This window comes from Macaca fascicularis, chromosome 1 (genome assembly GCF_037993035.2).
Source record: "Macaca fascicularis isolate 582-1 chromosome 1, T2T-MFA8v1.1".
Taxonomy (NCBI): Eukaryota; Metazoa; Chordata; class Mammalia; order Primates; family Cercopithecidae; genus Macaca; species Macaca fascicularis.
Window position 1 is genome coordinate 83,385,428 of NC_088375.1, and position 14,551 is coordinate 83,399,978.

The window sequence follows — 14,551 nt, forward strand, 5'->3', positions numbered from 1 at the left end:
GAAATATGTAAGCTTTTCTAATCATTTCTATTAAAATGAAAAGCTATATTCTCTTAGAATTTTTTTTTTTTTTTTTTTTTTTGGGAGGTTCTCGCTCTGTCACCCAGACTGGAGTACAGTGGCGTGATCACAGCTCACTGCAGCCTTGTCCTCCCTGGGCTCAGGTGATCCTCCTGCCTCAGTCTCCTGAGTAGCTGGGATTACAGGTGTGCACCACCACTCCTGGCCCAAATTTTTAAATTTTTTTTTTTGTAGAGACAAGTCTTCGTTACCCAGGTTGATCTCAAAACTTGTGGCCTCAAGCGATCCTTCCGCCTCTGACCAGTTTACTGAGCTATTTAGATGTCCTAACTACTAGGAATTATATACCTTTAAATAAAGTGAGGAAAAAGAACAGCACTATTCAAATGGTGTATTCTTTTTACTCTCAGCCACCAATCAGGGCCCTTTTCTCCCACTGCCTAGAATTCCTGTGTCCTGCACTAGAAGCGTCTACGGGCCCTGCTCTCTGCTCTTTTGAGTATTTAACATGCTTTATGGAACTGGGGTGCAGCCCAGTGACTGTGATTCTTTGGTTCAAACACTTAACTGGTGCTTCATCCTTGATTTTTTCTGTATGTTAAACTAGTCAGCAAATACTCAAGGTCTACTATGTGCTTTAAATGATACTAACATTTCCGTTTAGAAGGTTCTGTGCATTACAGAATATCTGTAACGGAGACAGTCCTTTTCCCCTTTCTCAATCTTCACATGTATTGATTCCTTCAGATTTCAACAGAAATAACCAATAAATGTGGCAGACATTCTCACAACACCCTAAGTCATTATGACGGTCATTTATTTACCCTTTTACAATGCTTCTGTTACTTTATAAAGAAAACTATTTAGAAAGACAAATTTACATAGTTAATTCTTTAGTTTTCAAATGTCTCTTCACCAGAAGATTTAATTTTCCTCTTATGTGACTTGACCATTAGCATTCCACAAAGAATTTATCCTGTAACTCATTTATGTTGATGGTGAATATCTGTAACCATCCTAAATTTACTGCATTAATATTTTACTTTCTAATCACTTTTAGGCTTTAATTTGAAGGTTTCATCTTTCCAGTATTGATATTTAAAAAAGTTTTGATGTCTCAAAAATTACCTAGACATAACATAAAGGGGAACACACCTAATAATCCACAGCTTTTGATGTTGGGAACAGAAGAACCTGCATCACAGACTTCCAGCAGTTCTTGGCTCCTATAAACGGCCTTTCTTGAGGGATTACTGACTTCAGCTGCTTAGTTAAATCTACACATCCTCAGAAGAAAACTCTTCTTAAAAGTAAATGTCCTCTACCATGTCTTTACGTAGCCAAAGCTATCTACGTCAATTTCATTCTTTCAGCGTCGTGGAGGTTCCTTATAAATACCTGTATGTCAAGTTTTGACTTTAAAAAGCATCTAACTTATAAATATTAAATGGCTTTCAGTGAAAAGACAGAGGTATTAAACATCAGTCATTTCAATATACTAGGATGCTTTTCTCATTCCTTAGAGCTTTGGAGAGATGTACAGATATGAACTCACCTTTCTATTAAAAACAAAAGTGGTGCTACCAGAAAAATGTTTGGAGTTTGGAAGTGAATTTTATGATAGCTACATAGAGGAATTAAGAGCTCCTACAGAGTTCCTTTGCGACGTTTGCTTTACACAGTTACTTTTACGCTGCTTATAATCGGTAGAATTTAAAGGGTAATGGTGTTAAAAAGTTACAATGGCTACACAGGAACTAAAGAGAACCTGTAGCATACCTTTGCACACTGTGCTTCATAGGGTAACACTTCTTAGAATTAAAGGGCCAATTCTTCATAATGGCACTGAAAGTATATATAAATTTACAAGAGACATAAAAGTTGTAGCTAGGCAAATTTAAAAGGTTAGCATGTTACTTAACTCATTTTTGAATGAGAAGTGACTTTTAATTTGTAGACAAAAATTCTGACTTACATATGAAGAGAAGCAAGAACATGAGACAGGATAGAGCAAAAAAGAAAAAAAAATCAGCTGAAAATTTAACAACTGTCAACTCTGTAATGGCTGCAAAAGTTAATGAATGTTGGGAACATGTGGTCCATGATAAGTGGAGAAGAGAATGGAGGCGGTTGAAAGGGGGAAAATTTGGGTCTGGTCAAAGAAAATAATACAAGGACTGTAATTTTGTATTTCTAAAGAAGACATCAGAATTATAAAATGGAACTCAAAATTAATACTTTATAATAGAGAAAAAGTACTACTGCTTATATGTAGGTTTTAAGAAATCAGCATCATGTATAAACACCATACACATTTTGCTATAAAGTTCAATACTCGATAATGCCCTTTACCACACAATGTCCTTTACCATGCAAACTATATAAAGGAAAATTCTAACTGTATGAATGAGTTTTAAGTATCTGAATGTGTTGCAGAACAAAATGGAATAAAAATTAAACACTTACTATCAACTTGACTGTAAGAAGAAGTTACTGTGTCAAGGTGGGCAAAGAGAAAATAAGAACAGGGAATACCCAACAGTTATTTCACACAAAAAGTAGACACATCATCACGTATTTCTTTTGTATACATTACTTAGTATTCAGGACTTCTATGAAATCTTTAAAGAGTAGTAATGTGACATGTAAACTTTTAAGTAGTAAAGTCTTGGACTTTAAAAGGTGTTTTTCACATCCAATGTAACTTACTTTAAAACAAATTATTTCAGAAGATTATCTAAGTGTCACAAACAAGCAACACATATATACTGCAATTTTATTTCAATCGCACAAACGAAGTTAGCGTGTAGGAAATTGAAGTGAAACAAATTTAAACGAAATAGTTACGGTAAAAATAGAAAACTGAAAATTCTAAGAAGGAAGTACACCTAAAAAGCATGAGAATTCAACATTCATTAGTGTTTCATCTTCAGTTGTGATTGACACTTGATGCTTGCAAATTTTTAAACAAACTTTTAAATCATGATGACTATTCCGAAGAGATTTCAGCACCAGCACTAAGATTTGTACATTCAGTTTGTTTGCAATTGACTTGTGAGCCATTTACATAGTGGATAGTACAGATTTGTCACAGGTCAGATCACAGTGTTGAGGAAAGCAGTACCTTCCTGTCATGAGAAAGGATCCCCTAAACTGTACTCAGCTTAAGACATCCAATGTACAAGAGCACAAAAACCATCATAATAATGTGGTTCCAGGAACATAGTTTTGATAAGGTAAAGAACTTAGGCTTCTGTTTCCCACTGTAATTACTGAAATCTCTAATAATGACACAACTGTCATGTATGTGACAGCAAATGTATATAATAATTCATTCAGACTTCTTGGAAAGAACACATTTAGCAATCTGGGATGATGGAAAATATAGTGTGATTCAACACTGGTTTTTTTTTTTTTTGTCATTTTACACAGACATCATGTTAATATTAGACCAAGGCACAAAACGTTTAGTGCATAAACCCAGTTTCTTTTAAGATTTAGCATTTTATTTTAGTCTCTTATCTTAGTTTGGACCACTTGTACCCAGTACTCTACCTACTATAGACTATTTAACTTACCCAACAAAATCAAAAGAGGTTTCTGACCAGATTTATAGGGGACATAACTGATTATATTATCAAAGTGTTTGCATAACCAAAAGTACAATAATAAAGATGAAAATGCCTCCTATTTCTTTTAGAAAATACGTCATAAGCTTGCTGCATCTTTGATGTTTTTACTACTACTGCATGACAATGAATATCTGATAGAAAAAAGAAATGTATACTTGAATTATGATAGCTCATCCATCACAGTTTAATCTAAAAGTGAAATTTCTACAGAAATAGGAACTATTTTAACAAAGAAAAAAAAAAACCCTCATCCAAACTTCTTTGTAGTGGTAAATGCTGCAAATTTGCAGCATTTAGAAAACTACACTATCAACAAGCTCTGCTTTATGGACAGAGATGTACAAAATCTAGAAAGCAGATGAAAGTGAGTTATTTCAAAATTTTAGTAAAACTTCTGATAATCAGAGTTCAAAGCAAATATGGCACATAACAACTCAAGCATAAATCAAGATGGAGAGCCTGGAGAGTTTGATTTCTTAAATTTTCCAAAAAGCTATCATTGCAACATACAGGATTTCTCCCTTATTTTAACCTTGCCAGTTTCAAAGGAAAGAAAAGTGGCTTCCATACAGACAGCATGTGCGCGAGGGCAACACACACAGGGTGGCAGGCAGAGAGTCTAATTCCTTCTTCCCACCACCCTCAAGTCTCACTTTACTTATTAAAAGAAAACTGCAAAACTCCTTGTTGGTTTTCCTTTACCTAATGATTTCTGTGACCTTAATTGCTGCCATCATTGTTATTTCTTGCATTTCAACATAACAAAATTCAAAAGCAGCTTCATTCAGGAGCATGTATCTAAACACCTGTGTAACAGCAGGGGACCTAGGTAATAATAACTGCCAAATTCAGTGATCAAACTTTTGAGTTCCACAGTAAGATATTATGTGAAGCTCTGAATCATGTTTCAGACCATTGAAATTACTGGTTAAAATACAAATAGCTGAAGACATGATGTAAAAGATTAAGTACTTGGTTTTGTAACATATTTACCAATTAAAGTCACAAAATATTCCTCATTATTATTCATGCAGGTAACTGAGAAAAAGATAGTGCAGAAATCAAGTTCAAATAAAAAATTATTCCTCCCCTTCCTCCCACTCCCCTATACTCTACAAAATGTTTTCCCTGGGACTAGGCCTTGAAAAGGCCACTACATATTAGTGTGACATGCATTACTGTCTGCAATTAAAAAAGCTAACTTTGTGGTGATTGTAATTACATTATAAAAATGTCCACATGCATAAATCTAAAAAAGGTTGAAAACCTACAGTAAATCTACAATATAGTGTTTACATTTGACCACTGGTTTGTGTTATGTAGAAGTCATAGATTTGGTAAAGCATTGTAACAATTTAGGAAGGCATCTAAATCTTTAAATTCTGGACAAATTTTATGTTTTAATCTACAAAATTGCATGAAGGCTAACTTGAGAGACTTCCTATCATTCTAAAATTCCTCAAGCTGAAGATATCATTTTTCGGACACTTTCTTATAAATATTACCCTTTGAAAGCACTTACAATTCCATTTGTTCCACTTATTATGATCTTAACTTACATAGGCCTGATCTCAATTATTCATGGAATATCAAACATGATAGGAAGAACAAACCTGAGAGAAACATTACAATACAATAGCAAACTTGCTCAATTCTTTACCAGCACTCTCTGCAAAAAAACTTCCTAAGCCTTTCTCCTCTTTATTTTAGCAATGTATTGTGGAAAATGTGCAATTTTATCTTGACATGAAAATATTTCAATGCACGGTGATTTTGCCTGATGGGTTTTAGTATTTTCTGCATAACTGTTACAGGAACTCTTATATGATTCTCTTCCATTCTGTTGTAAAGGCCAGAAAAAAGCAGCAAACGGAGAGGGAAAAGAGCTTATCGCCAGAGTCATAATGTTTGAAGGCTTTCAGAGTAGGTTGGTTTTTCCCTCCTTCTGTTTGTCTCCATTTTCTTCTTACAGCTCATAAAATGTAGGGATTTGCTGTTGTGAACAGTTGTTGTTTGTAGGATTTTTTTTTCCTTCAGATTAAAGTCCTATCTCTCCTTAGTCTGTTCCTCTATGCAGTATTTGACTTGCTCAGTTCCTGCCTGATTGCTGGATGGAAAAGAACAAGTATTGAAAATAAATATAATGGTAAAGTAAGATAAATGAGTGGCTCATTCTTAAGAAACTTTAAGGATTGTGCTCAAACTCACAGTAATAAAAAAATTAACTTTGCATCTTTCATTGCACACATCTTTAATACTAGAAAGATGATACTAATTTCTATATATTTTCTCCTTTTGTATACAAAATGAAAACACTGAGTATGTGGGCTCAAAAAGAAGAGGGCACTGGGATAGGTGAGCAGGGGTAACCTAGAGAAAGATCTGTTCATGTGGATTTCCATCTAAGACAAGACAACATCTGAATTGAGGGATTTTGTTTAATCCCTATTTATAAAAATAATTTCCATTATATGAAGGAGAAACCTCCTCCCCAAAACCCTAATCCTAAAAGGGCAGGACTATGGAAGTCATTGCCCTCAAGTAATCAACTGGGCATTTCCTTATTTGCATTTTCTTAAAAATGGTGAATCTTAAACATTGTTTATAGGAATAGGAATAGTAAATTTGTCCAGATACTTACCATCAATGAGCTCTTCTTTTAGCTTTGTTAACTCCTTTCTCATTTCATCTAAAATGTCCTAAAATATTAGAGAAAAATATCAGAAATACAGAAAAAAAAATACTGCTAAAAAGATTCTTACTCATATAAAATTTTAAGAATGTCATGAAGTATGATGTGTAGTTTTTTTTTGTTTCCAGAGCCACAATTCTATTTCTTGGAAGACTAGCCTTGGTAAATTTTGTTTTAATATTCTTCCCTTCCCAATCCTGGCTTATTCTAGCCTAGCAATATGTGAAATAGAATGCTTCCTAAAATTAAGATAATTACTCTGTCATCCAGTGAAAGGTATGATTCAGATAGTTTCTAGAAATGATAACAGCTGTGCTTTCAATTTAGTCCTCTGGGAACAATCTCAGAGGTGATGCAAAGGAAGTTTAGAGGATGAAGATATCACAATAAACTGGACAATCGGCTCTTGGCAAATCTGTTCTTTTGTTTGAAGTATGGAGATTTCTTAGGAATCACCATAGCTGCCAAACCATATTTCAAGGAGTCTAGGATTTCCCTGAAGGGACCTCAGAGATTGCCCTAATGGGTAGGCAGGAAGGTGGGCGAGGCCCTGGTTGACCCATGCTGTCCAATACGGCAGGCACCAGCCATATGCAGCTGCTGAAATGAGGCTAATCTGAAATGAGATGTGCTGTAAGTGTAAAGCACACACCAGAGTTCTCAGATTTAATATGATGAAAACAATGTAAAATAACTCGTTAGTAATTTATAAAAATTGACTACATATTAAAACATACTTTAAATACATTATTAAGTTTCTAAATTAATGTTGTCCTTTTGTTTTGTATTTTTAAAATGCGGCTACTAGAAAAAATTTAAAATATATACATAGCCCACATTATACTTCTATTAACTGTGGTGCTCTGGGCCCTCCTTCAAGAACTGCAGATTTGGCCGGGTGCGGTGGCTCACGCCTGTAATCCCAGCACTTTGGGAGGCTGAGGCAGACGGATCACTTGAGGCTGGGAAATTTGAGACCAGCCTGGCCAACATGGTGAAACCCCGTCTCTACAAAAACTACAAAAGTTAGCCGGGCGTGGTAGTGTACACCTGTAATCCCAGCTACTTGGGAGGCTGAGGCAGGAGAATCGCTTGAACCTGGGAGGCAGAGGCTGCAGTGAGCCAAGATCGCACCACTGCACTTCAGCCTGGGTGGTAGAGTGAGACTCTGTCTCAAAAACAAAAAACAAACAAAAAACCCCCCTGCAGATTCAAGATTGGAGGTCCTATGACAAAGTGACACAATTTTAGTGTGTGAAAAGTAACAGCTGTCCTTTGGAAGGATTAGTTTTGAATTGTGTGACTTTAACACTGAATACCCCAGGAAAAATTAAATTGCTCTGTTAAAGTTTACCTTTTGAAAAGCTTCTCATGTTTAAAATAAAACTATCAATTAAAGTCTTCATTTTAACAATGGAAAAGACTGAGACACAGAAGTTATTAAATAAACTCACAGATATCCTGATCCAAATTACTCTTTACATCTCATCCCCCAAATCAAATCTATTCCTCTGTTATCCTCCAATTCTTCAGGAAACCAAGAATTGACCATGTTTTGAAGTGTGTGGAAGTGCTCTATTTTAAAATATTTTTCAAGAAAGCCACATTCAATACAGAGCAAAACAAGGGCTTGATTTTCAATGACCACATGTTCCCCTTTAAGATCATGTAACTGAATTTAACTTTTCAAATAGCTTTGCAGTATGAAAATTCAGTTTATCTAAAAAATGTATTTCATCTCTTCTGTGAATAAGGTATTTTAAATCACAATCCTATCACTTACTACTTCTTCCTGAGTACACAGGTATTAAATATAATGCATATGTACCCAAATGTGGACAGTATCTTTTTTTATATAAAATTGAGATAACTGTACACATCTGTTTTGTTACCTAACACAGGCAAGTATTCACAATTTACTATTAAGCATACTAAATTATGATCCCTTGAAGCCTACAGAGCCTCTACTCTACCCACTATAGCTTTGTATACTTCCACAATATTTTCTTTGAATAAATTCCTGGAATTCATATCACTGAGTTCAAGGTAAGACATTTATTTTTCAGGCTTTTGATTTTGTTTTTCCAAACTGCTTTTTAGAAAGCCGACGTATAGAAGAGTGCCTATTTCCTCGCACTCTTGCCAAAATCAGATTTGTTGCGTTCGATTTTGCCAATACAGTAACTGAAAAGCAAAAGCCCCATTGTTTTCTTTACAACTGTATACCATGCACTTACATTTAAACCTTATGCTGTTATCACTGAACCACAGCCCCACCCTCCACTACCTCTGGAACTTCATGCAAACTCAATGAACTGAAGTGTAGATTTGAAAAAATACAGTACTACTAATGCCACTGTTTAATTTGTATAACAATAGCTCTATGGTTTTTCTAAGTACATTCAGGATCCATGTCAAAGATATGCATATAAGATATTTTTTTAAAAGAAACAAGTACAAATAAAGCTGCCACTGAGCGCCCACCTGCTTCAGCCTGTCATAGTCAAGTCCTTCCGTCTGGACTCCATTGGCACTGGGCTGTGATAAGGGTGTGGATTTTGGTCTGCATAAATGAAATTTCCAGGACAGGTAAACAACATTCTTAACACTTAATGAGTTCATAAATAATTGCAAATTTGCCAACCCAACACCAGATTTAAATACATTTCTTTAAAATAGCCATTTTGTTAAAAATTATCAAAATTGTAGGGCTGATTAGGACATAAAACAAAATTTTTTCACTTTTCTCAGTATTTCTTATTTATAAAAGAACTAGAAAAAGGTGACAAGATGGTAAGACTTCTTCAGAAAAGAGTAGACGATGGTATTCTTTGGGCATGAGGTAACCAGATAACGTGGCATGTTGACCAAGACAGTGATGAAGAGGCCAGCTGGAACATCTGAGGCTCAAATAACACAATCTTGTTTTGTCTTTCTTTTGAACTTTTACATTATCTACTTAAATACCTGGGCAAACCAGTGAAAGGAGAAACATAAAGACTTGAATGTTTTACACTAACATAAATCAGCTTACAAAGTTGATGCCTTGGATTGCAGGAAGAAAACATTTTTAGTGAGCATGATTTGCTTTATACATATTATTCCATTTCAAGCATCAAAATAAAAAATGTTTTAAAAATGTTTATTAGATTAGACTATGTGACTATTTCCTTGTGAAAATTTTATGGAGACGTCATTTGAATGCTGTGTTTCAGGCTAACTACTTCCACACATTTATTTTATTAAATAAAAAGGAAATGCCAAACAGAAGCAGATTGTCAATTATTATTGCACTTTCAAAAGTTTAGTTTCTATTATAATTCTTAATAAGTCAATGATTAGGTATATTTTAAACAAGTTTCAGCACCAAATAAACCAGTCATGGTGCCCTCTCCAATTGTGGCAATAAAAGAATCTTCAGCGGAAAACCTAGAGTTTTAATTGGGCACGCCTCTGGGTTCTGGTTTAGTCTAGTACGAGCCACGAATAAATGCAACTTAAAACCATCAGGCAAATCATACATTCCCAATTTTGCAGAGTACCAACGTTAGCAATCTGAAGCAAGACCCAAAAGGCGTAATAAATTTTTCCAAGTTATAATTTTATAACTCTTATAAGACATAAAATACTTTAAACCCATAGGCATGGTTCCTGAAGATTAAACACTGAGTTAATCTTTTTGTTGTTGTTGCTGCTGTTTATGAGATGCAGTCTTGCTCTGTCTCCCAGGCTGGAGTGCAGTGGTGTGATCTCGGCTCACTGCAGCCTCTGCCTCCTGGGTTCAAGTGATTCTCCTGCCTCAGCCTCCGGAGTAGCTGGGATTACAGGTGCGCCACAAGGACTGGCTAATTTTTTTTTGTATTTTGAGTTGAGACGGGGTTTCACCATGTTGGCCAGGCTGGTCTCGAACTCCTGACTTCATAATTTGTCTGCTTCAGCCTCCCAAATTGCTGGGTGTAGGTGTGAGCCACCATGCCCGGCCTGTTAATCTGCTTTACTATCAAAATGTATTACTGCTTAAAAGACTGTTAGGAAGCAACTCGTCCAATTTTACCTTATTAGGTATCTGCTTATATGAGTGGGGGAAATAATAACTTTCAGAAAACTTCATTCAATACGCACTGAGCTAGGCACTGTAGGGAATAAGATTTATATGAAATATTTCCTTTCCTCTTGTGAGGCTACACCTTCTTACTTTGCTAGGGAAGACTACTAAATTCCAAGATCACTTAAGATTTACTGAGATCCATAAAATGCAAGTCATGGTGCCCTATGCAGAGCCACGTCTGGCAAATAGTCTTACAGTTTAGGACACCATCATTTCATATACTCACTCATGCTACCTATTCCTGTTCTCTAGAATTAAACTATAATTCATACTCTGCTTTTCTTTTACATTTCTCATTTAAGTGGTCCATTTAGCTAGTTATTTTCTCAAGTTATACAATGAATACCTCTGAAATTCACATGAACAACTACAGTCTGCTATTTAATTGGGCAAGTATGTTACGAATATATCCATATTTACTAGGCAATGTAAAATATTATTGTCATGTAATAAAAACAATTGTGGAGACATGCAAATTTTTAAAAATTTAATTCATGCTAACATGCAATCCATCACCACCACCACCATGATAATTAACTAAAGGGGGGAACTTTTCATACTGAAGGAAAGATGTAATCACCACTTTTTTTCTTAACTTTTACCAAAAAAGTTTATCAGTAATATTATCCCAGGGGGTACTATGTGTGAAAGCAGCAAGATAACTGAGCAGATTTACTACATTAAAAAAAATATATATTTTTGAACACAGGGTCTCATTCTGTCACGCAGGCTGCAGTGCAGTGGCATGATCTCAGCTCACTGCAGCCTTGACCTCCTGGGCTCAAGCCTTCTTCCCACCTCAGCCTCCCACAGGCACATGCAACCATGCCCAGCTAATTTTTGTATGTTTTATAGAGACAGGGTTTAACCACGTTGCCTAGGCTAGTCTCAAGCTCCTGGACTCAAGTGATCCTCCTGCCTAGGCCTCCCAAAGAGCTGGGATTATAGGCATGAGCTATGGTACCCAGCCTTAAAAATTTCATTGTTAAATGCTATTTTTCTATGTACTAGCAAATTTTCTAAAGAAATCTTTTGGCCAAAACAAACCACCTCAAAAAAAAAAAAAAAAAAAAAAAAAAAGCAGAAAAAACTATTTCACTAGTGGAATATAAACATTTTGTGAAGATTTAACTGGCTGACAAAATTAACTTGTTAAGTAGTTCGATCATTAATAGCATAAAAATAATTTTAGCAAGTAAGAATTTGGCCAGAGTCTGCTTACTGAACTCCCAACTCACTGTGATACACATCCACTATGAACAGCATTTAATTCATATTCCCAGTGGACCTGATGTATATTTAAAAAAAAAAAAAAAATGTATAAAATAACATAAATATATTTCAGTTATTTCTAACCTATGGGTTTTCATCATAATTGATCACAAAATGAGGGTTTCTCAGGTTTTTATTTTACTTTTTTTTTTTTTTAAAGAGAGTGTCTCATTTTGTCACCCAGGCTAGGGTGCAGTGGTGTGATCATGCCTCACTGCAGCCTCTTAACTCCTATGCACAAGATATCTTCCTGTCTTAGCCTCCTGAGTAGCTGGGACTACAGGCACAAGCCACCAGGCCCAGCTAGTTTTTTCATTTTTTGTAAAGATGGGGTCTCGCTAAGTTTCCCAGGCTGGTCTTGAACTCCTGGCCCCAAATGATCATCCAGCCTTGGCTTCCCAAGGTGCCAAAACTATAGGTGTGAACCACCGTGCTGGGCCAGTTTTTATTATTTTATGATGAGAGTGTTGCCTTTTAAACATCTGCCTATAAAATGTACTACTATATTTAAGTCCCTATTCTGCCACATTAATTGTGTAAGTAACTGAAAAGCATTTGAGGATTTTTTTTTAGCTGTCAATTTTTTTAATTAAGAAAAAACTAGTTCATATCTTAAGTGTTCTTAATTAAAAAATGGTATAATAGGGCTCATCTAGAAAACAATCTACTCAGGGTGTTAGATGTTAAATTGTCCAAGATAATTTACTACAAAGTATCTAGGAAACAGAGATTTTCCTCAAAGAAACCACAACCGTGGCTTTAATATTAGCCCATGTTCCAGTAACAGATGGAAAAGGATCTTCTATCTACTTTTTTGAAACCTTGTCTTATAATCATAAGGCAAACAGCCTTTAAAAGAAAATGCTTAAGCTACAAATGGCCTAGATAATATATGTGGCCTTAGATTCCCAGTCTAGTATTTCGAATATGTTTACCATTTGTATTTATCCTAATCCAACTGTGAAGTGATGGCAGAATTTTTAAAAGGTATTCAAAATAAAGAAAAAAAATCTCCCTTGTGGTGATTACCAATCCAGGTAGAAAAAGCTCAGCCCTATCCTGAACATGTTATTTAAAAGTCTCAAATCACAACGTCACAGCAGGATGATACCTGTGTAATGAATCATAGGACCTGTTGTCAAAAACAATCTGATTTTTCCTTGGAGAATCCCGTCTATGAAGGGGAAAACCATTGAAAGGGATACACAATAGAACTTTAAAAAATAATTCTCATTATGTTACTGTTTTATAGGTTGTTAATAGCAAACCAAACAATAATTGAGTCTATTAACCTTAAAATAACCAATTTTTCCCCAATAAAAAAGATATTTTAAAACTACTTTTAGTTATGTGAAGATACCAGTTACAGAAAATTTTAAAAATCATTACACAATGGCTACTTTTTATAGGTTGTTAGGCACAGTAAGTATATAAAAGTATAAAAAATTAACTCTTCTCAGGAGGCATGTAAAGGACTAGTTTTCCCATCTTGAATACAAGATCTGTCAGGTCTTAATAATCACAGATGAATGCACCAACCTTCCAAATGTTATAATCCAGTCATATAGTTTAAAGCATTTTTAACCAAACATTCTTGCTTTTACTCTTAACAAATACAGCAATATGCAATATCTCATGTATATTATGGGATATTAATCCATCTTACCACTAACATAATTTTGACAAAGTTATTCCAAAGATAAATGGGCACCTTCACTACAATGCAAGGATGAGACATACTTAAAGCAGCTAATATACCTGCTTTCTGAAGGAACAGGGAGATAACTTAGGAAGAAAAGCAATATAGTTCTTACTCTTTTCAACGTATTTTTAAAATCCTTTATGGTTTAAAACAGCTTTTGTGAAATTTTAAAACCTACATACCAGTAGTTGGATCAAATCTATCAAAAGATATATGAGTGGTCAGGAAATAATCAGGGTTTCAGAATTTCTATTTTGGGAAATGGGAGGAAAACCACCTAACAGAATTGGAACATGATTATGGTGCACTATTAGATACTAAGAATCAAGATTCAACTCATTTATATAAAATTATTTTCAAAATGGTGACCTTTAGAGCACTTACTAAATTTCCAAGTCTGGGAAAAAAAAAAAAAAAAAGTCTTTTTTCTCCCTACTCTGGAATTAGGAAAAATAAAAAAATCTTTCAAAGAACAACTTTTCCTTTACTAAATGGACCAAATACATCAAAGAACGTATTCCATTTGGAGAACCTCATCCATGTCCATTCTAAGACATGACTTCTGCCATCAACATAGGCTTAGCTTTATTTAATTCACTATGGAATGCAGATCAACGAAGCAGGATGAAGAGAAAGGACAAATGACACGTGACAGGTCTGCAGACTGGAGTGCAATAGCGCGATATCAGCTCACTGCAACCTCCGTCTCCCAGGTTCAAGTGATTCTCGTGTCTCAGCCTCCCAAGTACCTGGGATTGCAGGCGTGTGCCACCATGCCCAGTTAATTTTGGTATTTTTAGTAGAGATGGGGTTTCATCATGTTAGCCAAGCTGGTCTCTAATTCGTGACCTCAAGTGATCCCCCCACCTCAGCCTCCCAAAGTGCTGGGATTACAGGCATGAGCCACCACGCCTGGCCAGCCCCTTGTTATGGGCTTGATAAATCAGCACTTCATAATGTGGTACTGAAGAAAATCCATAACCGGTAGAGATATGTTAGAAGGCCATCTCAGTTAGGAGTCTGAGAAACACAAATGTGCAATTTTTCTACTCTACTGAAAACACATGTACACCAAAAGCAATTCCCCTCTTTCTTCTAAAGTAAAATATGATCATCTTTCAATC

At 35.3% G+C, this 14,551-nt stretch overlaps 1 protein-coding gene across 26 annotated transcripts in view; it reads right to left on the reverse strand.

The window, feature by feature from the left end:
• Positions 1–2,598: 2,598 nt before the first annotated feature.
• Positions 2,599–14,551, reverse strand: part of ENAH (ENAH actin regulator) — a 156,502-nt gene continuing 144,549 nt past the window's right edge. For 15 of the 26 annotated variants that reach the window (XM_074037439.1, XM_074037412.1, XM_074037386.1 and 12 more), the window contains 4 exons: positions 12,837–12,899; positions 8,830–8,908; positions 6,295–6,352; positions 2,599–5,760 (listed from right to left, as the gene is read on the reverse strand). In XM_074037439.1, the coding sequence (XP_073893540.1) occupies positions 5,723–5,760; positions 6,295–6,352; positions 8,830–8,908; positions 12,837–12,899 (238 nt within the window). In that variant the 3' untranslated portion in view covers positions 2,599–5,722. The remainder of the gene's footprint in view (positions 5,761–6,294; positions 6,353–8,829; positions 8,909–12,836; positions 12,900–14,551) is intronic. The other 11 variants (XM_074037445.1, XM_074037425.1, XM_074037389.1 and 8 more) reach the window with 1 other exon arrangement.